Below are 24976 nucleotides of genomic sequence, written 5' to 3'. Positions count from 1 at the left end.
AAAGGAGTGTTGATGCAAAGTACCAGAAGTCTGTTGGCTTTTATGAAGGGTATTTGGGGTAAAAGCTTACAGTTACAAAGCCCTAATCCAACTCAAGGTTACTTTTCTTACCAAAGTCAGTTGCCACATGTTGAAGCAAGATGGCAGGCGACGGCAGGAGGGCTCAGCCTGCCTCTCTCTCAAGGCTCCGTGGGCCCAGCTCCTTCTGATCTCTGCTGCAGGCTGGAGGGCTCGTTTCTTTCCAGGCCTTCTTAGCTGTTCAGGGCTCTGGTGTTTTCAGCTGCAAACTATCAGGCAAATGGCTCGTGTCTTTCTGGGGCCCAAGGACTAAATTCTCTCTTCTGCCGTGTCTGTGGCACTCTGTTCCTGTGTCCCGACTGCTACTTGAGCATCTGTTTATTCAGCCACCAAGGGGCTGGAGGCTCAGCCCCGAGCCGTCCTACTGACTGGTCAGATCAAAGCCTAATCTGGATCTAATCAAGGAAACGTAAAACCTTTGAATTTGGTACAATCAGAGGGTATCATGCCCAGAGGAACAGACCAGTTTACAAACATAATCTATGTCTTTTTTAGAATTCATAAATAATATCAAATTGCTGCTCCCTTTTCCCTTCTCTTCTCCTTCTGGGATATCCATGCCACACGTTTGTGTGCTCTGTGCTGTCACACACATCCCTGAGACACTCCTCAATTGTCTCTGTTATTTTCTCTATCAGTTCTTTTGACTACATGATTTTGAATGTTCTGTCTTCTAGTCCACTCATTCTTTCTACTGCCTCTTCAAATCTGCTGTTGTATACCTCTAATATATTTTAATATCCATTATTATATGTTTTATCTCCATAATTTCTGTTGTTTCTTTTTTAACTTTCAGGTTCTTCTTTATGCTCATACATTGTCTTCTTAAAATCCTTTAGCTCTTTACCCATATTTTCCTTCATATCCTGGTATTAATTTATATTTGTTTGAACTTATTTCATTAGTTGTTGCAAATTCTGTGTCTCCTCTAAAGTTTTATTATGTACCTTTGGCTGAGCCACATCTTCCTATTTCTTAGTAATTTTTTGCTAATGCCTGGCATCTGATTGTTTTGATGTATTAACTGTGAAGGTCAGTTTCTCTCTCTTGTCCAGGGTTTATTGTTGGTTGGCTTTGTATCAATGCTCTTCTTTGATGCTTGTTCCAACTTACTCTGGACCTTTAAAGTAACCCATGTTTAACTGTTCAGATTTTCTGAGCTCTTCTTCATCTTTTTATTGGCCCGTGTGGTGGTTAGGCTGTTGTGTCAACTCAGCCAGGTAACTGTGCCCTGTTGTTTGGTCCAGCAAGCACTGGTCTAACTGTAATACAAGAGTATTTATGGACTTTAGTCACTTTATTTATTTAGTCACTTTATTGCAGTGTAAATCATAGAAAGCTGGTTATAATTACATCATTCAGGGAGATTGCCATCAGCAGTGAGTGATGCTTAACCCAATCAGTTAAATGCCTTACAAGGGGAAGTGATTCCAGCAGTGAGAGAGAATTTCCCAACTCTTCTTTGGACAACCAACATCTCCCAGGACTTGTCCAGAACCTTCATTGGACTTTTATTGGAGCTCCTGGTTGCAGCCTGCCTGCAAAACCTGGACTTGTGCATCCCCAAGGCTGCATGAAAAACTCTGATAACTCTCTTACTATCGGCAGATACCCCTTGTTGATTGTTTCCCTAGAGAACCCTGAGTAATACGCCTTGTGTATGTGGTACACTTTTTAAGATTGTAATTTTTGTGCAGGTGTTTAATCTCCCAGAGAAAGCTTCCTTTCCTTTGTTCCTTCTCTGGAAATCTTGATCTCTTTTTGTTTCTGTGCAGAATTTCCTCCTAGCTCCTATGATTTAAGTTCTCTCCCTCACTCAGCGCCTGCTTTTCCTTTCCCTTTTCAGTGCTGGCACCCATCCTGTCTTCCGGCAGCTCAGTTCCCACCCCCTTGTTTTTTCTGCCAAGCTCTTCCTTTAGAGTAGCCCTCCCTGGGGACCCGGGCGGGGTCAGGCCAGAAGGCCTGTCTGGTGTTTGGTGGTCCGGCCAGCAGGTGCTGAACTCAGTGTGCGCACCTCGTGCCTACAGCTCTGCCCCAGGCTCCTCGCGCTCTTTCCCCTGGGGGCTCTTGGCTGTGCATCCCTGCTCTGCGGGGTCTGCCCACTCAGGTGCTGGGTGCTCCTGGTCCCTCCTGCTGCGAGTGGCCCTGTGTCTGCATCTGAGCAGGAGGGACCCCAGGCTGTGGGGCCGAGGAGGGCGAGGGTCTGGACCAGTGCCCCAGGAAGAGTCTCCTTCCTGAGCTTGGCCATCATTCCTCTCTTTCTTCAATTCAGCGTTTAAGGAGGCTTTCTCCAGGCTCTGTCGTCTCCAGACATCTAAGCAATGAGATTAGTCCTTTTATTGGTTGATTTTGAGGGGAGACTTTTCCAGGGGATGTCTTACGCCACCACGCTGATGATGCCACCCGCATCATTTTATACTTAGGGAATGTAGAGGGTGTCAGAGTTTTAATGAGTTAGCTTACTATTTCTATTAATGAAATGTAACCGTCATGTTAGATATGTTGATAATTCTGACAGTTACCAGGAATTAAAGAATTTCATTTGCAATCAAAAACTGCTGTTGTATATCCGGGTTGGATAGGGTACTTTTTAAGTTACCCACTGATGCTTACCTTTTTGGGGGAAGTTAAAATTCAACGTATGATATATTTTGTCATAAACTATAACATAAACTGTGGTCCATGGTTAGTGGCAGTGCTTCACTAAGTGTTCATCAATTGTAACAAATGTGCCCCACTAATGGAGGACGCTGTTAGTGTGAGAAAGCATGAGAGGGGGCACATGGGAATCCCCCGTACTTTTTAATGTGATGCTTATGTAATCTAAAGTTCCTTTAAAATTAATTAAGAAAGAAAGAAAATAGATGGGTTCCTAGAGAAAGAAAAAAATTTAATGTATGTTTTATAAGTTAGTTGTATTGCATTTCTAAATACACTAGCTTCCATAACAGTACCACTTAGCTTATGCTGAGTAACCACTCAAAACTTAGTAGCTTGAAACAACCGACATTTAATAATTTCCCACTTCTCTGTGTTGGCTTAGAGATTCTTATGGCCTCGGCAGGCTCAGAGAGGCCAGATGACCCAGGGTGACCTCACTCCCGTGTACGGGGCCTCAGCCAGCGCCCCTTTCTGCAGAGACGCCCGTCCTCCCGTGGGCCCGCGTGACCCTGTTCGCATGGTGGCAGGGTGTTCTCAGCACAGGGATGGAAGCTGCAAGGACTCTTGAGGTCCGAGCTTAGAATTGACAGTGTCGCTTGCCACGCATCGTGTGGGTCAGCGCGAGCCAGGGCCAGTCCAAGTTCAGCAGCTGCAGAAACAGACTTGCCTCGACTGGGAGAGTGAGGGGGGCCTTGTGGCCATTTTCTGCAGTCTCCCACCCCAGCTGCTGCCACGGGGCGGGCAGGAACACAGCCTCTACCTCAGCGGTGCACCAGGATCTGGCGGGGTGGCCAGTCCAGTGTGCCACCAGAGCCTGCCCACGGGGCAGGGCCTCCCTCCCTGGAAGCGCTTGCCCGTGGCCCAGAGAAGCAGGTCTGCGCAGACCCTTCCCCTGCTCCCTTCCGGGAGCCAGGCCTGTGTGATGCTGGGCAGGCCCACTTGTCTGCCTGCTTTCTCCCCTTCTCTGTCGCCTCTCTGCAACCCCCCTCACACTGAACCAGGAGACTCCGATTGCAGGCAAGTGGGTGGCAATGGCCCTGGAAGGCCATGTCGGCTTGAGGCTTCAGGCTGTGGACAGAGCACTGGGGTGGCCAGCCACGCGGCCTCTGTCCTCTGCACAGCGCGTGGCAGAGTCTAAGGATGCCGTGTCCTGTAGCTCTGTCCCCAGCTAGCTCCCCAGGGTCTGAACAGTCCTCGGCCGCGGCCGGTGTGCGTGAGCGCAGTCAGCAGGCAGAGCTGGGGCGTGGCGAGCACATCTGCTCTGCAGCAGCACTTTCGGGCCTCAGGGAGTCAAGCGCTTGTTTTGTTATTTTTTATTCACCTATCTTTTTTTAATAGCATCATCTTTATTGAGGTATAATTGACATGCAATAAAATTCACACATTTGAGGCATAGAGGTCAGTGAGTTTTGACAGATATATACATTCATGTAACTACCATATATGAAGATATAGACTGTTCCAGTAGCCCTCGTACCCTTTTTTTAATTTAAAATTTCATTTTTATTTTTAGGAGGTACTGGAGATTGAACCCAGGACCTTGTACATGGGAAGCAGGTGCTTAAATCTACTTACTATATTCCACTTAAACCTGAAGCAGTAATGTCTGTTAGCATGTAGGTTTGATGTCCTAATTTTCCAACTGGCTTCTGGCATGCTAATGTTTATGGCATGCTGGCACTGGATGGGATCATGCAGAATCCCCTAGTTGATATTATAGTTATATCTCAGGGACCTATTTAATTTAGGGGAGGTTTTGACATTTTAGTTGTTTTATTTGTTTTATTTTTTATTTATTTTATTTTTTAAAAGATTTATTTGGGAAACGGACTTTGGCCCAGTGGTTAGGGCGTCCGTCTACCACATGGAGGTCTGCGGTTCAAGCCCCGGGCCTCCTTGACCCGTGTGGAGCTGGACCACGCGCAGTGCTGATGCGCGCAAGGAGTGCAGTGCCACGCAGGGGTGTCCCCGCATAGGGGAGCCCCACGCACAAGGAGTGCGCCCGTAAGGAGAGCCGCCCAGCGCGAAGGAGGGAGCAGCCTGCCGAGGAATGGCGCCGCCCACACTTCCCGTGCCGCTGACAACAACAGAAGAGGACAAAGACGCAGCAAAAAGACACAGAAAACAGACAACCGGGGGAGGGGAGGGGAATTAAATAAATAAAAATAAATCTTTAAAAAAAAAAAAAAGATTTATTTATTTATTTATTTATTTATTTATTTCTCTCCCCTTCCCCCCACCCCAGTTGTCTAATCTCTGTGTCTATTTGCTGCGTATCCTTCTTTGTCCGCTTCTGTTGTCAGCAGCACGGGAATCTGTGTCTCTCTTTGTTGAGTCATCTTGCTGCATCAGCTCTCCATGTGTGCAGCACCATTCCTGGGCAGGCTGCACTTTCTTTCGTGCTGGGCGGCTCTTCTTACGGGGCACACTCCTTGCGCATGGGACTCCCCTACGTGGGGGACACCCCTGCGTGGCACGGCACTCCTTGCGCACATCAGCACTGAGCATGGGCCAGCTCCACACGGGTCAGGAGGCCTGGGGTTTGAACCTTGGACCTCCCATGTGGTAGATGGATGCTCTATCCATTGGGCCAAATCCGCTTACCTTGAAGGAAAATTTTTAATGACTGGGAAGGCAGGACTTTGAGCCAAATACAAGAATTGTGTCAATAAAATATATCCTGGGGGTGGGGATGGGGCGTTCCGGGGATGAACGGTGAGGAGTTTTGCAGGTAACCCTGTTACCGAGCCCACATACCGCATCCAGAAAGCCAGGTGTGGCGGAGCGCCAGCCAGACGGAGCAGCAGCATGCCCCTACAATGTTTTGAAACATTGTAAAGTTTCGAGGAGAGTTGGTGCTTACTTTTTTTTTTTCCCAGTTCTTGGAACTCTCAATGATGTGGTATTTTTAAATCGATATTTATCTCATTTTGTAAGGAGTAGCCACCAGTACCTGTGATTCTGGCATCCATCTCAGTCGTCTGTTGAAGCAGCTTCTGTATCTAGATTAATAGATTAGCTGGATTAAACACTTCTCTTTGGGTAGTGGGACAAGCAGGGAGAGGTCTGTGAGAAGAAACTGGGAGGTGAGGCATTCTTTTGTCTTTTTTAAGCGACTTTTAACATTTATTGATAGAATCTTTAGCCACCCTAATGTCAGTCAATGGCTAATTCTTTGATCTAGGGAAGCACTGATTTATATGCAGTTGATTAAGTAAGTGAATTCTGTGGTTTTGAAAAGAGAAATCTGGCCTCAGATCTCAGAGATGGTTTCTGAGCTATAAAAAGGGGCTGTCTGGAAGCCGCTGCATGGGGGCCAGAGACTAGAGCGGCTGCGCAGATGTGAGGTCTAGAACCATCCGTAGGCATAGTGGAGGCAGGCGTCAGGCTGGGGGTTGAGATGCTTTGCCAGTGCCTTTTTCTAGATGTTTTGAAGGCGTGGTATTTAGAACAGTTATACTTCTGGTAATTTATAATTTACCTTATCAGGTTTAAGAATTATCTAATGTGAATTACAGCTTTTCTCTTACCAGAAAGTTAGTATGATGGAGAAAGTAATATTTAGTGGTTAAAAGAACAGTCCGGGTTATAGTTGGCTTGTAAACTCATATCGTGTGAAACTTCACCCACAGGAGGGAATGTTCTGTGTCTTTGCTGGCAAATGGGGATTGGTTTCTAATAAATGTGAAGACTTTATTATTAATGTGTTTTCTCATGTTCCCCTTTTCTTTAATCTACTCAAAATTTTTAACAATTGTAAAACCTTTCGCTTAAATATGTGGCAAGGAGGAGCACAGATTCTCAACCGTGAAGTTTTGTGCTAAGGGACTCTAAGTGCTATTCCAGCAGAACCTTAATGTTTTCTTTCCCTCCAGGAAGAAATAATCAAAATTCCACAAAGTATCATAGCCAGATGTTTGACTTCGCTCCCGCACGAACATCCTAAATATGGTACATAAACTGCCTTAGGACTTATTTTAGTCTGACCTTGGAAGAAAGTCGTAATTCAGCCTCTGAAATTTGGGGGTCACATAGGTCTTCTCCAAAGCCCTTACCCAGCTATTATGTGGCTCTGCCCTCGCTTTGGAAGCCTGTTATTTTGTCTTGGAAAGTTGGTCCATTCCTTGGGCCTTGGTGCACAGGAGGGTGGCATGGGCGGTACAGGGCAGAGATGTGGGTGGTTTTATCCTCAGCTGCCCAGCTGTGGCGTTGAAGCACCCAGAAGCTGCCCGCCCCAGTCCCAACACCCCACCCTCACCCCCACCCCCACCCTGCCCCCCGCCAGGCGGTGTCTGAGAGCTGTGCTGGATTCTGAAGCACAGGGCACAAGTGCTAGATGACGAGGCCAGGCGAGCACATGGAGGCACCTGCGAAGCCGTCACACCGCAGGCCTCTGCCCGGCTGTGCAGGGAGGATGTGGGTGACTGCGCGTGAAGCCTGCCGACCGACTCCCGAGAGCCCACGCACTACTGTGGCCCATCTGGGTGCCTTGCTTCCCCATGGCAATGGGGTACAGGGAGGTGTGGGGGTCCTGGGGGCTTGGAGCTGGACAGACGAGGCTGGGGACAGACGAGGCTCCCCACTCCTGCCAGGCCACCCACTCGGCTTTCCAGGCACCACCCACTCCACCTGTCCCCGTTCCACTCCACCCACTCCACCATCCACATGCGGCGCTGTCTGTGCTACCTTTTTTTTTTTTTTAAGAAGTTTTAGATTACATAAATGTTACATTGAAAATATGGGGAATTCCCATATACCTCATCCCCGCCCCCTCCTACACTTTCCCCCACTAACAATGGCATTAATTGGTGTGGTAATTTGTTATAATTGATGGACACATATTGAAACATTGCTGCTAACCATGATCTATAGTTTACATTATGGTTTATACTTTGTACTGCACAATTTTATAGGTTTTGACAAAATATATAATGGCTTTTATCCATCATTGCAATGTCATGCAGAACAATTTCAATGTCCCAGAAATGTCCCATGTTATACCCATTCTTCCCTATCCCTTCCTCTCATCCTTTGGTGACCACTATCTTTATATCAGTGTTACAGGTTCTTCAATTACTAGACTAATAATAAGTCTACTTTAATCCGTAGCTGCATTCCATCTTATTTGTTCATTCTTCAGTCTTAAAGATTTTGGGATGGTGATGCCCACTCTGCTTCTGATTGAGAGGGGGCTTAGATCCCATGGGGCAAATGGATGGAACTGTCTTACTGGAAGCTGTAGATGCTCTGTTTTTTGGTATGGGCATTCTCCATCTTCATCCTTTTGTTAAAGGTGAGTCTGATGAACTGGAGGGGAGGTGTTGGCTGCAACTCTGCTGAGATTCAGGGCTCAACCAACGTATGAACAGCCAGAAGATTTAAGTCTCTGGGATATATATTTAATGAGCAGAGGGCTAATTACAAGTTCAAATAAAAGGAACATAAGAACCATGTGTAGGAAAATTATAAATGAGTCTAACTCTGACTTTGGGGAGATAAGTTATTATATGTTCCAAGGTAAGGCCCACTGACGGAATGCCAATTTCCTGGGGTTTTCTGCCCTGTCTATAGGGTCTAGATGTCTCTAGATCCCCCCAAGAGAACCCCTGCTTGAGGCACTGTTTACTCTGACAGTTGGTGAGATCCTCCTGAGACATGTTTAAGCATAACCTCTGAATGACCTTCCAACTCATTTTGAACTCTCTTAGCCATGAAAACTCATTTGTATTTAATATTTCCCCCTTTTCATCTAGGTCTTTATCCATATGCATTGCTAGTTGGTAATTAGTAATAATCTCTCTGTACCAGGGAGGCTTATCCCTAGGAGTCATGTCCCTCGCTGGGGGGAAGGTAGTGAGTTTATATGATGAGTTTGGCATAGAGAGAGGCCACGTTTGAGCCATAAGGAGGCCTTCAGGAGGTAATTCTTAGGGAATATATAATACTAAGCTAAGTTTCAATTTCACAAGAACAATGTTCCGTAAGTACATGCACCAGTGTCAAGGGCCTCTTCACTAGGCACTCTTCTTGTATTCTAGAGATTCTTGCCACTTTAGAGACTCCCCAGAATGGGAATTCAATATCCAAGTGGTTGTTGTGTGGGTCTCCACCCATCGAGACAATAGCCCGTGACCTCTTGAACACATTCATACTCCATAGAGGCATGCCCCAGGTGCACCCCTCCCCACAATCCCCCCACCAACAACGCCCTGCACAGTAATCCTCCCCTGCCACAGTTGCAACCCTTCTGCAATCCAAAATCTCCCCCAAAACAAAGCCAAATAGCTAAATTAAAAAGTTTTTTTTGCATTGTGCCTTTCATCACAAGCTGTTATCTTTTATGTATGTTGACAGTTTCTTTTGTATTTTCCCCCAGTGTCTTTTTTTTTTTTTTCCATTTTCCAAGAAGCTTTAGATTATAGAAAAATTACATAGAAAATATAGGGGATTCCCATATGCCCCACTCCTCCCCCACACACACACATCCTCCCCTACCAATAGCATCCTACATGAGTATGGTACATTTGTTACTATTGATGAACAAATATCACAGCATTCCTACTAACTATGGTCAGTGGATTACATTATGCTTTACATTTTGCACTGTACGCTTTTCTAGGCTCTGACAGGGTATAATAGCCTATATCCATCAATGCAGGACCATGCAGAATAATTCCAGTGCCCCCAAAATGCCCTGTGTTCCACCTGTTCTTCCCTCCCCCTCCCCTCAGAACCTATGGCAATCAATAAGTTTCATAATTACATGCGTTAATATTGGCCACTTAACATTACTGGTCTGTTTTGTCACTACCTATGTACTCTTTTTTTTTCTCTCTCTTCCTTCCCCCCCCCACCCCAGTTGTCTGTTTGCTGTGTCTATTTGCTGCGTGTTCTTCTTTGTCTGCTTCTGTTGTTGTCAGCGGCATGGGAATCTGTGTTTCTTTTTGTTGCGTCATCTTGTTGTGTCAGCTCTCCATGTGTGTGGCACCATTCCTGGGCAGGCTGAACGTGCTTTTGTGCTGGGCGGCTCTCCTTACAGGGCGCACTCCTTGCGTGTGGGGCTCCCCTGCTTGGGGACACCCCTGCGTGGCAGGGCACTCCTTGTGCGAATCAGCACTGTGCATGGGCCAGCTCCACACTGGTCAAGGAGGCCCGGGGTTTGAACCACGGACCTCCCATGTGGCAGACAGACGCCCTAACCACTGGGCCAAGTCCGCTTCCTACCTATGTACTCTAGAGATTCTTGCCTCTCTATCTGAGAACGTAGCAGGACTCCCCAGGATGGGAGTTTAATGTTTTCTTGTTTATTGTGTGTGTCTCCCCTCTAAGATCACATCCTGTGACAGGATGAACACATTCATATTCCATAAAGACATTCCCCAGGTGCACCCTTCTCCACATATCCCCCCCCCACCAATGCACTACACCACTGACCCTCCCCTGCCATGGTTGCCAAAAGAACATTCCCACGATTGTAGTTTCAACCATAGACCAACAAACAGATCCACGGAGTTCACCAGCTCCTTCCTCCAACCCTCCCCCCAGTTCCATGGATGGTCCATCCCAACCCCCCACCCTGGTCACCCTCACGTTCCAGTACCGTCAACCCCACTCACTTCCCTGCACCACCATCACCCTCCACTGTAAAAGACCCCCTTCCACGTACCATAGTGAGCATCGGCTCACCACACTCTACTCCCTTTCTGTCTCCTGATAACCTGTCTTCCAGACTCTAGCCCTGTGAGTCAGCTCAGTTTTCATAGGTCATGTGAGTAAGGTCATGCGATATCTGCCCTTTAGTGACTGGCTTACACCATTCAACGTAAGGTCTTCAAGATTGATCCATGTTGTCATGTGTGTCAGTAGTTCATTCCTTCTTACAGCTGAGTAATATTCCATGGTGTGTATATGTGTGTGTGTATACATACCACATTTTGCTTATCCATTCATCTGTTGATGTACGCTTGGTTTCCCTCCAACTTTTGGAAATAGTAAGTAATGCAGCTATGAGCATTGGTATGCGTATATCTGTGCCCCTGCTTGCAGTTCTTCTGGGTATATACTTAGCAGTGGGATTGCTGTATGATAATGCAATTCTGTAGTTAGCTTCCTGAGGAACCACCAAACTGTCCTCCACGGTGGCTGGACCGTTCTACATTCCCACCAGCAGTGGATGAGGGCTCCCTTTCCTCTACATCTTCTTCAATACTTAGACTTCTCAATTTTTTTGACAAATATGTTTTATTGGTACATGTTAATAAAGTACATATCATCCAAAGTATACAATCAGTGGTATTTGGTATAATCACTTCAATCATTATTAGAGCATTTTCATTATTTCAATAATTATAAGACAAAATTCTTCATCTCTCAATCTCTCTGTTTCCCCTGCTGTACATAGCTGCTATTTCTGGCTATTCTTGCACAATTATTTAGTTAGTTAGTTTTCTTTAGATATATCCACATACCATATGATCTTTCCGAAGTATATAATCAAAGGCTTTTAGTATAATCACAATATTGTACATTACTCGCCACAAAAAGTTTTAGAACCCTTTCATTACTCCAAAAAGAAAAACTTCCTACCACTTAGCTTGCCTTCACTAGCCCTACATAACCACTAATCTAATTTTGTCTTTATAAATTTATTTATATTTATATTTTATATAAACAGAATCATGCAATATGTTACACAATATATTTTGTTAATAATAGCGCAGTCGTGCAGTATTTGTCCTCTTATATCTGGCTTGCTTCACTCAACGTAATGTCCTCCTGATTCAGCCATGTTGTCATATGCTTTACAACTTCATTTCTTCTTAACAGCTGCATAATATTCCATCATGTGAATACACCACAATTTGTTTATCCATTTATCAGTTGATGGACACCTGGGTCATTTCCAACTTTTGGCAGTTGTGAATAATGCCACTATGAACATCAGTGTGCAGATTTCTGTTCGTGTCGCCGCTTTCAGTTCTTCTGGGTATATACCCAGTAATGATATTGCAGGGTCACGCGGCAAATCTATATTCAACTTCTTTAAGAACTGCAAAATAGTCCTCCACAATGGCTGTACGATTCTACTTTCCCACCACCAGTAAATAAGTGTTACTCTCTCTCCACATCCTCTCTAAAACCTGTAGTTCTCTTTTTAATAGTGGGCATTCAGATAGGTGTGAAATGATATCTCATTGTAATTTTGACTTGCATTTCCCTAATCATTAGTGATGTTGAGCATTTTTTCATGTGTTTTTTTGCCATTTGCATTTCTTCTTCTTTGGACAATTATCTATTCAAGTATTTTGCCCATTTTTTTAATTAGGTCATTTGTCTTTTGTTGAGTTGTAACATCTCTTTATATATCCTAGATATTAAACCCTTATCGGACATGTGATTTCCAGATATTTTCTCCCATTAAGTCAGTTGCCTTTTCACCCTTTTGAAAAAAATCCAGTGAAGTGCAAAAGTGTTTAATTTTCAGTAGGTTCCATTTATCTATTTTTCTTTTGTTACATGTGCTTCAAGAAACCACCACATACCACACGGTCTTTAAGATGTTTCTCTACATATTTTTCTAGTAGTTGTATGGTCTTGTCTTTTATATTTAGGTCTTTGATCCATTTTGAGTTGATACTTGTATAGGGAGTGAGATAGGGGTCCTCCTTCATTCTTTTGGTTATAGATAATCCAGTTCTCTCAGCACTATTTGTTGAAGAGGCAGTTTTGTCCCATCATCGTGGACTTCATAGGCTTGTCAAGTCCAGCTGGCCATAGAGGCAAGGGTTTATTTGTGGACTCTCAGTTCTAGTCCAGTGATCCATCTGTCTATCATTATGCCAGTACCATGCTGTTTTGACCACTGTAGCTTTGAAATATGTTTCAGGGCCAGGCAGTGAAATTCTTCCCATGTTGTTCATCTTTTTTAGAATGCTTTTGGCTATTGAGGTATACTTTCCCTTCCAAATGAATTTGGTGATTGCCTTTTCTGTTTCTATTAAGTAGGCTGTTAGAATTTTGAATGTTATTGCATTGAATCTATAAATCAGTTTGAGTAGGATTGACATCTGCACAGTATTTTGTCTTCTACTCCATGAACAGAGAATGTCTTTCCATTTTTTTAGGTCTTTATTGAATTCTTTTAGCAATGTTGTAGTTTCTGCATATAGATCCTGTATTTCTTTGGTTAATTTGATTCCTGGGTAGTTGAGTCTTTTTGTTGCTATTGTAAATGGAATTCTTCCCCTGATTTCCTCCTCAGTTTGTTCAATACTAGTGTACAAAAATATTACTGATTTTTGCATATTGATCTTGTATCCTTCCGCTTTGCTGAACTTGTTTATTAGCTCAAGTAACTTTGTGGTAGACATTTCAGAATTTTCTAAATATAAGATTATGTCATCTGCAAATAGTGAGAGTTTTACTTCCTTTTTTCCTATTTGGATGCCTTTTTTTTTTTTCTTGTTTGATTGCTCTAACTAGACCTTCTAGAACAATGTTGAATAACAGTGGTGACAGTGGGCATCCTTGTCTCATTCCCAGTCTTAGAGGGAAAGCTTTCAACCTTTCCCCATTGAGTATGATGTTTGCTGTGGGTTTTTCATATATGCCTTTTATCATGTTGAGGAATTTCCCTTATGTTCTTCTCTTTCAAAGTGTTTTTATCAGAAAATGTCTTTTCTTCATTGATTGAGATGATCATGTGGTTTTTCTTTGCCCTTCAGTTTGTTAATGGTGTTACATTAATTGATATTCTTGTGTTGAACCATCCTTGCATACCAGCAATCAATCACTCTTAGTAGTGATATGTAAGTCTTTTGACATGCTGTTGGATTCACTTTGCAAGTATTTTCTTGAAAACTTTTGCATCTATGGTTATTAGAAATTGGTCTGTAATTTTCTTTTATTGTAGTATCTTTATCTGGCCTTGGTATTACAATGATATTGGTTTCATAAAATGTGTTGGGTAATTTTCCCACCTCTTCAGTTTTTTGGAAGAGTTATACAGGATTGGTGTTAATTCTTTTCAAAATGCTTGGTAGAATTCACCTGCAATGTCATCTGGTCCTGGACTTTTCTTGTTGTTGGGAGATTTTTGATGATGGATTCAATCTCTTTAAATATGATGGTTTTTTTAAGTTCTTGTATGTCTTGTAGCATCAGCATAGATTATTTGTACATTTCTAGGAAGTTATCCATTTCATATGGGTGGTCTAGTTTTTGGCACACAGTTTTTTTTAAATATTTTGTCTTTATTTGTTTAATATTACATTCAAAAAATATGAGGTCCCTGTATACCCCCACCCCCTTACCCCACTCCTCCCCCCATAGCAACAATCCCCTCCATCATCATGAGATATTCATTGCATTTGGCACGATTTCTTATGTTTCTCTTATGATCCTTTTTATTTCTGTGGGGTCAGTCATAACTTTGCCCCTTTCATTTCTTATTTTATTTATTTGCATCTTCTCTTTTTTGTTTGTTTGTTAGTCTAATTAAGGTTTTGTTTATTTTACTGATCTCAAAAAAACAACTCTTGGTTTTGTTGATTTTCTCTTTTTTGTTGTTGTTCTATATTTATTTCTGCTCTAATCTTTATTCTTTCCTTTTACTTTCTTTGGGATTGGTTTGCTTTATTCTAGTTTCTCTGCTTGCTCAGTTAGATCTTTGATTTTTAACTCTTTCTTCATTTTTAATAAAGGCGTTTAGGGCTATAAATTTCCCTCTCAAGACTGCCTTTGCTGTATCCCATACATTTTGATAAGTTGTGCTCTCATTTTGCCTCCATATATTTATTTATTTCCCTTGCAATTTCTTCTTTGACCCACTGATGATTTAGGAGTGTGTTGTTTATCCTCCACACATTTGTGAATTTACCTCTTTTTGCCTATTATTGATTTCCAGTTTCATTCCATTATGATCTAAGATGATTTGTATAATTTCAGTCTTTTTTATTTATTGAGAGCTGCATTGTGACCTAACATTTGGTCTATCCTGGAGAAAGATACATGGGCACTTGAAAAGACTGTATAACCCACAGAGTCTGGATGCAACATTCTGTATATGTCTGTTAGGTCTAACTTGTTTATCATATTGTTCAAGTTCTCTGTTTCCTTGTTGATTTCTGTCTAGTTCTATCTAATGATATTTGTGATGTGTTGACGTCTCTACTATTACTGTAGAGATGTCTATTTCATAAAGAAATAGAGGCCAGAGTTTGCCTCATGTATTTTGGGACACCCTGGGTAGGTGCATAGACATTTATGACTGTTCTGTCTTCCTGGTGGATTGTCCCTTTTAACTTCTTTGCATTTAAAGTCTGTTACGTCCAATATTAGTATGGCTACCCCTGCTCTTTTTTGGTTACTATTTTTTCGGGGTATCTTTTTCCAGCCTTTCATTTCCAACTGGTTTGTATCCCTGGGTCTAAGGTGAGTTTCTTGTAAGCAGCATATGGATGACTCGTGTTTTTGGTTTTTTTAATCCTTCTGTCAGTCTCTGTCTTTTGATTAGGAAGTTTAATCTATTCCCATTGAATGATATTACTGTAAATGCATTTACTGCCACCATTTTATTCTTTGTTTTTCTTTTTAAAAAAAAAAATCAATTGTATTGATACATATTATTAAAATATACAGTTTATCCAAAGTTACAGTGCATGGTATTTGATATAATCTCATAGTTGTGTGTTCATTACTTCAGTCCTTATTAGAGCACTTTCATTATTTCAATAATAATTATTATAAACACCAGACAAACTTGGAAATTCTTCACCTCTCAATCTGATTATTTACTTTCACTATTTTATTCTTTGGTTTTCATATGTCATATCTCATTTTCATCTGTCTTTTTACTCTTTTGGTTATCCTTTCTGCTGTTCTTTCTTCTTTACTCCCCTCTAAGCCTTCCCTTCCTTTTTCTTTCAGGCTCTAAGGCTTCCTTTAATATTTCCTGCAAAGGTGGATTCTTTTTACAAACTCTTTTAGTTTCTGTTTGTGACTATTTTATACTCACCTTCATATGTGAAGGACAGTTTTGCTAGGTAAAGAATTCTTGGGAAACGGACTTTGGCCCAGTGGTTAGGGCGTCCGTCTACCATATGGGAGGTCCGTGGTTCAAACCCCGGGCCTCCTTGACACGTGTGGAGCTGGCCATGCGCAGTGCTGATGCGCACAAGGAGTGCCGTGCCACGCAAAGGTGACCCCCCCCCCCACGCGCAAGGGGTGCTCCCGTGAGGAGAGCCGCCCAGTGTGATAAGAAAGAGCAGCCTGCCCAAGAATGGCGCCGCCCACACTTCCCGTGCCGCTGATGACAACAGAAGCGGATAAAGAAACAAGACACAGCAAACAGACACCAAGGACAGACAACCAGGGGAGGGGGGGAAATTAAATAAATAAATAAATTAAAAAAAAAAAAAAAAAAGAATTCTTGGCTGGGAGTTTTTCTTTTTCAGTACCTAATTGAATCATACCACTGTCTTTTTGCATCTGTGGTTTCTGATGAGAAATCTGCACTAAGTCTTACTGGGTGTCTCTTGTATGTCTCTTGAATGTGATAGTTTGCTGCTTTCAGAATTTTCTCTTTATCTTTGACTTTTGACATTCTGAGTAATATGTATCTTCGAGTTGGTCTATTCACATTTCTTCTGATTTGACTTCGCTGTACTTCTTGGACATGTAATAGGTTCGTTCCTTTAATGAGAGTTGGGAAAATTTTCAGCCATTATTTCCTCAAATACTCTCTCTGCTCCTTTTCCATTCTCTTCTCCTTCTGGAACTCCCATGATATGTATATTGTTTACTTAGTATTATTATTCAGCTCCCTGAGCCTCTGCTCAATTTTTTCCATTCTTTTTCTGTTCTTTCCTCTCTTCAATTTCAGCTGTTCTGTGTTTGGTATCACTTATTTTTTTCTTCTGTCATTTTGAGTGCTGTTGTATGCCTCTAAAGTGTTTTTTATCTCACCTGTTGTGTTTTTCATTCCCATGAGTTCTGTTACGTTTCAGGTCTTCAAGTTCTTCTTTGTATACACTCAATGTCTTCTTGATGTCGTTTACGTCTTTAGCCATATTGTCTTTCAGCTCATTAGTTTAATTTTGAAAATTTGTATGCATCTTGTTAATTAGTTGTCTCAAATCCTGTTACTTTTCTGTGGCTTTGATATTTTCCTTTTCTTGGACCATGTTTTCCATTTTCTTAGTATGGTACATAATTTTTTTTTTAATGTCTAGGCATCTGGTTAGGATGGTGAGTTTACTCAGATGCTCACCTTCTCTCTTGTAGGGATTTAGTGTTGGGAGGCTGTGTGTTACTGCTGTTCTTTGATTTTTGGTTCAGCTGGGTCTTTAGGATTGTCCCTCTTAGTTGCTCAAAACCAGGATCTGAACCCAGTAATGTGTTGCAGACCTGCTTCCTAGGGCCTTGGGGAGGGAGGCTGAAAAAGCTGGAAAAAGCCTCTCTTACGTATTTACTTTTCATTTCCTCACATGCACTTCCTTAGTCTGCCAGCAGATGGTGCTCATTGGCAGCCCTCTCCATTCAATGCCTAGTTGGAGTGTGTTTGCAGCAGCACAGACCAGATCAATGTAATAGAGGCAGCTGAGAGCCTTGTAATTCAGACTTCCTCAGAGACCATACCCCGTCTTTCCCTGGCAGCCCTCTCCCTTTTTCTGGGTAGGAAATAACCCCATTCCTCTCCACATCCTCAACAGTCAGGATGACTGGGAGGGCCGTATATCAGTCCCAGGTCTCTTCAGTCTCAAGCTGGCTCCCAGTGCACACAACGGTGTGGCCCCACCCAGCGTGGAGGGGCTCGTGGGACACGACAGACCAAATCTGCGGGTCACGCTGAGTCAGCTCAAGGCCGTGCTCCTCTCTCTCCCCTTTCCTGGGATCCCCTCTGTCTGTAGCCATCTGCCCGAGGCCTGAGACTTCGGAAGTGTCTTTAGTGCGGGGGAGGAACTGGCAGTAGCAGCTGCCACTTTTACCTCGCAGTTTTGCCACCAGGATCCTTTTCCCTTCTTTGTCCCTCTCTCTTCTGGGTGGTGTCCAACCTTCCCCTGGTGTCCTAAATCCTAGAAGATCTACCTTTTTTTTTTCTGGGAGAGAAGAGTCCTGTGTCTTTCTAGTCCTCCATCTTTCTGGAAGTCCTGTAGTGAACTTTTAATTTAAGCTTTTGCATTTTTCAGCTCCAGAATTTCTATTTGTTTCCCTTTTTTTAAAGATTTATTTTTTATTTCTCTCCCCTTCCCCTGTTGTCTGCTCTCTGTGTTCATTCATTGTGCGTTCTTCTGTGTCCACCTGTATCCTTGTCAGTGGCACCCAGAAACTGTGTCTCTTTTTGTTGCATCATCTTGCTGCATCAGCTCTCTGTGTGTGCAGCTGCACTTTTTTCGTGCTGGGCAGCTCTCCGTAGGGGGTGCACTCCTTGCATGTGGGGCTCCCCTATGCAGGGGACACCCCTGCGTGGCAAGGCACTCCTTGCGTGCATCAGCACTGCATGTGGGCCAGCTCCACACGGGTCACTGAGGCCCGGGATTTGAACCCTGGACCTCCCATGCAGTAGGTGGACTCCCTATCCATTGGGCCAAATCTGCTTCCCTATTTGTTTCCTTTTTATAATTTTTATCTCCTTATTGATATTCTCTGTTTGCTCATACATCGTCTTTCTCGTTTGCTTTTAGTTCTTCTTGGTTTCCTTTAGCTCTTTGAGCGTATTTATGGCAGGTGACTTAAGCTCTTCGGCCAGTAAGCTCAGTATCTGGGCGTCCTCAGGGAGGGTTCTGTCCATTTCTTTTTTTCCTGTGAAGGAGCCCTACTTTTCTGTTTTTTAGTACGTCTTATTTTTTTTTGAAAACTGGGCATTTGAATATTACATTGTGGTAACTCTGGAAATCAGATAGTCCGCCATTCCAGGATTTGCTGTTGTTAATTGTTGAGGGCTGCAGTCATTAGTTTGTCACTTTTCCAAAAGTTTTTTTTCCCTCAAAGACTGTATTCCTGTTATGTGTGGTCACTGCAATCTCTGTAACTTGGCATTCAGCCTGTTACCTGACAGAGACAGCCTCAAATACCTACAGCTAAAAGAAAAAAAAAAATACTCATGTGGTCTTTACAGCTTGGCTTGAGCTGGGGTCCTCCGTCAACACTAAGCTGGGTCACATACCACTCTGCCTTAGCCTTCACCTTCCTGCGTGACCACAGATCTCAGATTGGCCACATGTGCAAGCCTAGTGTCCTCTCAGGTCTCTACAGAGCACTTGTCTTGTCCTGGTGTATTCAGTGGCCCTTGCAAGCCCTTATTCCCCAAGAAACTTGGCCTCTTCCTCCCGGGGCTTCTGGGTGTGCCTGCTTGCCTGTCACCATCTCCTGCCCCAGGTGGGCACGGGTGTTGTCTGTCTTTAAACCCTCAGCAGATGCTGACACTGGAGTCATCTGCTGCAGGTCAGATGGGGTAGCTGGGGGCAAAGGTCGGCCCCTGCACCAAGGCCTGGACTCCCCAGACAGGTCAGACACACCACGGCAGCATTTCACGAACAAGGACCAGCCAGCCGCCCCGGAGCACAGACCGCTGTGCCCCCGCCTCCGCCGAGCTGGGGAGTGGAGCATGGGGAGGCATGCAGACACTCTCGCTTTCTTACCAAAACGCAGCCCCCTTCTTCCGCATTCAGCACTCCCCTGGTTGATGTAAGCTTTTGATTAGATTTGTGTTCCAAGAATGTTGACTGTTCTGCCAGCTTAGTGGTTGGTAGAGTAGAGGCCAATTCCTTGGCTGCTATGCTCACCATTTCCCAGGCCTCTTTCCCATGATGGCCCGCCTTTGATCAGATGCGGTCCCCGTGGATTGGCTCTTTCCCGTGATGGCCCGCCTTTGATCAGTTGCGGTCCCCGTGGATTGGCTCTTTCCCGTGATGGCCCGCCTTTGATCAGATGAGGTCCCCGTGGATTGGCTCTTTCCCGTGATGGCCCGCCTTTGATCAGATGCGGTCCCCGTGGATTGGCTCTTTCCCGTGATGGCCCGCCTTTGATCAGTTGCGGTCCCCGTGGATTGGCTCTTTCCCGTGATGGCCCGCCTTTGATCAGTTGCGGTCCCCGTGGATTGGCTCTTTCCCGTGATGGCCCGCCTTTGATCAGTTGCGGTCCCCGTGGATTGGCACTTTCCCGTGATGGCCCGCCTTTGATCAGATGAGGTCCCCGTGGATTGGCTCTTTCCCGTGATGGCCCGCCTTTGATCAGATGCGGTCCCCGTGGATTGGCTCTTTCCCGTGATGGCCCGCCTTTGATCAGATGCGGTCTCTGCCGATTGGCTCTTGAAGGAGGTTGTGGGTGTGGCCTGCTTACAGGCTCGTTGACATTTGAGGAGGCGCCGTGGCCCAGCGCTTGTGTGCGTTTGTCCCGCGCTTTCTGTTTTCCCCGTCTGGCAGGAGGCGGCTGGGGTTTTCGTAACAGCGTTCTCCTGCCCTCCTCGCCAGGCTGCCTCCTGCAGGCGGCCTGCTCCACTTCCCGCCGCCCGGCTGGGCTCTCCCGCACGTGCCCCTTCGGCTTAGATCTTGCACCTCAGTGGTCCCTTCGCCTTCGCTCAGCGCTGTTTGAGGCTCGCGCTGACGCTGGCGCCTTCCTGCCCCTCGCGCCTCACTCTCTACTGCTCTTGGCTCTCCTCCCGCTAGTCTGCAGTTCGGGACCTGACGCTTGCCTCGTTTTGTTGAAAATGCAGTTTACTTTTTTGTTTATTTTCCTCTTTGATTTCAAATCATTCCAGGAAGAAATTGAGGAGAAAGCAGGAGTCGCCTTGCCGTTCCCAGAGCGTGGCACCACTGTGCCCCTCTGAGACGCGCCTTACTCTGGGATTTTTGAATTTGAGCTTTCTTTCATTTTTTCCTATCTCCTGGAAAATTCCTTTATTTTTCTCTGTCATTCATCTCAACTTACATTATTCATGCCCCCTGCTGAGGTTTAGCTTTCCCCTTGTTATTTAACTGATTCTCTTTTTTAAGTCTCCTCTCTTATTTTATGAAGACTTTGACTTCCTAAATCTTTTTAAGGATGTTAATTTTCTTAGTTCTTTCTTAGTCGCCTTTTCTGTGGCGTAGGGGGTCGATCCTCTGCTTTTCAGGTTGGTACCGCTCTATCAGGAGATCCATTTCAGATCCTGGTCAGCCTTGTTTGACTCTGGTTTTATAAATGGGGATCTCCCTGCTCAGTTTCGGGTTCACTGTCCCTTTCGAAAGCTGCGGGCTGATTCTGCAGGCAGTCTTCCCTTCCCATGGCAGCTGACTGGCCGCAGGACTGAGCACAAGGCATGCTGGCCGGGGCAGGTGGGTGGGACGCGCTGGGGACCGGCTTCCTTCTGTGCGTGTGTTGGCACAAGTGTGTTCAGGCGAGGACAGGCAGGCTCGCTGGACACCTCTGTCGAGGAAGAAAGAGAGGAATTGCCTAAGTGACCAGCTGCTTTAAAAGCGTTTCCTTCTAGCCAGGCCACCATTCTGCTCTGTTTTCCCCTGATGCGAGGAGGAGAAGGGCGTGCTGGCTGCCAGCCTCTGCAGCTGGGGCGACAGCAGCTTGCTTCCTGGGCCGTGGGGCTGGGCGGGAAGGCAGGGTTAGTGCGTGTCCTTCTGGGGGGGGCTGCTCCGCAGGTGGGCGTGTTGCGTGCCCCTTCCTCTGTGCTCGCACATCGAGCCCCTCTGCGTGCCCCCTGCCTGTCAGGAGGGTCATGAAGGCTGGGGGCCCCTGGGCCTCTGTTTCACGAGGACGCCCCCTCCTCAGCCCCATGTTGCCGTTCTGGGCTTGCGCTGCTCTCACTGCAGTCGTGCCAAGGCTGAGGCTGGACAGGCTGCAGGAAGCGCCCGTCTGCTGTCTCCTCTTCTCTCCAGCTAACCAGTGAGTCTTTGTCGCCCGTGGTGTGGAGCCAGGGTCCGGCGGAGACGGACACACCAGCAGCATGGACGACCTCGGCGTGGTTAGCCGTCGCAGCTTCCGAGGGGCTCTGACGAGCACGGCGCAGGCAGCAGAGGATGCGGCTGCCACCTCTGGGCAGAGGAGGGAGGGAGTGCCAAGGGGCTCCCTGGGACCCGCCACGTGGGGGGCTGGGTCTCCACAGGAAGCCCCTCTGGGACTCACCCCCCACCCCAAAACCCTCTTCAGACAAGGCCGGAAAAGGCTCCGCAGTCTGGCTCCGGCACCTCGGAGCAGGTTACGCAGGTGGATTTGGAGTGATCACTGTCACCTTCGTAGTAACACATTCACGTTTTGGGGTTTTCACTTACACTGTTTCCTTGAGAAACTTAAAAGAAGCTCTTAGCAGCAGCCAGGGGACCAGCGGATCAGTTGCTGTGAAGACTCACTTTATGCCCACGTCTTACGGCAGAGATGGTTTATATGCAAGAGGATCTTTTCAGGCCAAGAACCCAGGGGTAAAACCACTTCCCTGAGAAGCAGCCCCTGCAGGCTCATCTCCACGCTCTGGGACCAAACACAGGAGCTTTGGTGTTCAGTATTCTAGGAGTATGTAGGATCTCCAACTTGAAAGTGTGCCAGAGAGTGAAGTGCCTGTCAGAAATGTTGGTGACCTTTCAAAGAATCTCGATTGAATGTAGTTAGTTTCCTGTGTGTGCTCAAGATTATTTTCACTGCACAATATTATATTGTAAAAGGGAATTTGGAATTGATCTGATTGTTAGACAAGAGAAGTCTTAAGTGGTGAAACTAACAGTAGAGATAAGAATTTTATAATAGGAGTAGGCATCTAGATAGAGGGAGGAGTTGTGATTTGGCAAATGATCTGTAAATGGGGGCATGAAACAAACAACTTGAAGGATGAAGTCAAGCTGTTTCAAGAATGTTCCCACAGTGCTTAAGACAAAGAATAAAGAAGTACTTTGTTACAAATCTTTTGGAGCCCATTTTCTTCAAGAGGACATCTTTACTGGTCCTTTTGTTGATGTATGTTTATAACAGTGTGTTTTATGTTTAAGCTTGGAGAAGGACTGACACATCACCATGACCAACTGGAAAATGGAACATTGAAAACAAACTTTTGTGTTGTTTTTTTTTTAACCCATATTTTGTGTAGTATATTCTTTTTTTTTTTCCTGAGGTACCATGGATTGAACCCAGGACCTCACACAGGTGCTCAACCACTGAGCTATATCTGCTTCCTGTAGTATATTTTTTATTTTATTTATTCTCCTCTCTGCCCCATTGTTTGCATTCGCTGTCTGCTCTCTGTGTCTGTTCACTGCTTGCTCTCTTTGTCTGCTCATCTTTTTAGGAGGCACTGGGAACTGAACTTGGGACCTCCCATGTGGAAGAGAGGCACTCATTCACTTGAGCCACCTCAGCTCTCTGCTTTGTTGTGTCTCTCATTGCCTTTCCTCTTTGTGTCTCCTTGTTGTGTCATCTTATTGCATCAGCTCACCACACCTTCCTGTCACATCAGCTCACTGTCTGCTCATCTTCTCTAGGAGGCACTAGGAACCGAACCCAGGACCTCCCACGTGGTAGGAGGGAACTCAGGCACTTGAGCCACATCCGCTTCCCTGTAGTAGATTCTTAGTTGTGTTTCTGTGCCAGCCTAGTGTTTGAAACACAGTTCCAGATTTGAGTGGCCCTTTATTTCTACGGGAAACTCGTTGTGATGGCAGTTCTCTTCCTCTTCCTCTTCCCCTTGATGGTACTTTAAGTGACCTTCGAGGGAGAGACCCCTGAGGGGTGCGGCGTCCTCCCACTTCAGTTAAGGGAGATCATTTGCTGCTTGGAGAAGACGTGCTGAGAATTACAGCTGATGGCGAATTTCTTTGCAGCACTCCTCGGCAGTGGCAGCCGCGACAGAAAACACCTCTCAGCCAGCAGCCGGGTCTTCCCTCTCCTTCCCCCTCCCCTCCCCCCTTTACATGGTAAAAGTACTTTCATCGACGCCCCCCCAACAAAGGCTATGTTGTTGACCTTCTCCCCGCAGATGTGGTCCTAGCTGTCGCAGCATTGCACATCAGTACTTTCCTAATCGTCTTTGATGATAACAATGATGTCGCAGTTTTAATTTATTTTATTGAACTTATTAGATATGCTGCTGTTTGTATTTCTTCTCCCAGTTTATAAGTACTATATGAAAGATAGGTTTTTTCTGTGTGATTCTAGATTTAAGTTTTATTCAGTCATTTTAAATTTGTGTGTGGCTTATGCTTTGGGAGACCCAGGGTATAGAACCCTTCTCTTGCTGTATTCCAGGCTGGAGTCCCCTGGAATTTTATTTTTGTGACTAGTGTGAAATAGGGGTCTAACGCCATTGTACTATAAATGATGTGAAGTACCACCTTTATTATTCCCTGGATCTTATGTAAATTTAGAAACATGAGACTCACCTTTTAAGTCTTTATCAAAGTCATTTGATAAAATGTTTAGCAATTCTAAAAATGGTTTCGAGAGCCTAAAGTTACAAAGAAATGTGACTAACAACACACTAAGGCTGTAAAGCTGGGGGAATTTGTTTAGCTTTATTTATTTTGGTATCAGTTTCTGAGCTTGAATGCCTCAGACTCAGTCATGTGCTTTGTGATACTTTATAAATTGTTTGTGCACCCAAAGCAAAGTGAAGCTGTAAGTTAAGTAGAATAATAGTTCTGCACGTGTGAGCAAGCTGATGCCATGGTTTTGTAAGCCTTCGTTGTTGGAGCTCCTCAGCCCCCCTGTGCTCTTTTCCCGTCTCTCAGCCCAGATGCGATGGCCGGGAGTTACTGGCGCAGGTGTGGCGGCGTCTGAACGTGGTCGAGGCGGACTACTTCGGCCTGGAGTTCCAGAACGTTCCGTCCTACTGGGTGAGTGGAGCTGCTTCCGAGATGCTTTGGAGTAGGCCATGGACACATGGCGCGTCCACGGCACGCCTGGCGCAGGGCCGCAGGCCCCGCTCTCATGTCAGTGGGACGTTTTACCGTTGTCAGGCTGCCCACGTCAAAGCCGTGCGGCAGGCTGGTTGTTACAGCCTCAGGAATGCACGTGCCTTCACCCTGAGCCACACCTCACGTCCTGAGCGTGTTCTGTCCTTTCAGCACGTGCCAAGGAAGCCTTCTTCCTAAGTTACGAGGGCCACGCCTGGCGATTACTGAACCAATGATTTTGCTAAGTTGGTTATGCCTCAGTGGACTTAATGGCTTGGCTTTTTATGTAACTGTCTTAAAGACACCAGCCCATTAGTTCAGAAGGCGCGTGGCACAGTGGAGCTCTGCCCAGTGTTCCCGCTCCTCAG

The 24976-nt window shown here is 45.3% G+C and overlaps 1 protein-coding gene across 2 annotated transcripts in view; it reads left to right on the top strand.

The window, feature by feature from the left end:
• Positions 1–24976, top strand: part of FARP2 (FERM, ARH/RhoGEF and pleckstrin domain protein 2) — a 105641-nt gene that overhangs the window by 32834 nt on the left and 47831 nt on the right. For both annotated transcript variants that reach the window (XM_058299682.2, XM_004473894.3), the window contains exon 3: positions 24444–24548. In XM_058299682.2, coding sequence (XP_058155665.1) covers positions 24444–24548 — 105 coding nt within the window. The remainder of the gene's footprint in view (positions 1–24443; positions 24549–24976) is intronic.

This window comes from Dasypus novemcinctus, chromosome 7 (genome assembly GCF_030445035.2).
Source record: "Dasypus novemcinctus isolate mDasNov1 chromosome 7, mDasNov1.1.hap2, whole genome shotgun sequence".
NCBI classification, from domain to species: Eukaryota; Metazoa; Chordata; class Mammalia; order Cingulata; family Dasypodidae; genus Dasypus; species Dasypus novemcinctus.
Note: the sequence above shows the minus strand (reverse complement) of the source record. Positions and strands in the feature narration are given on the sequence as shown.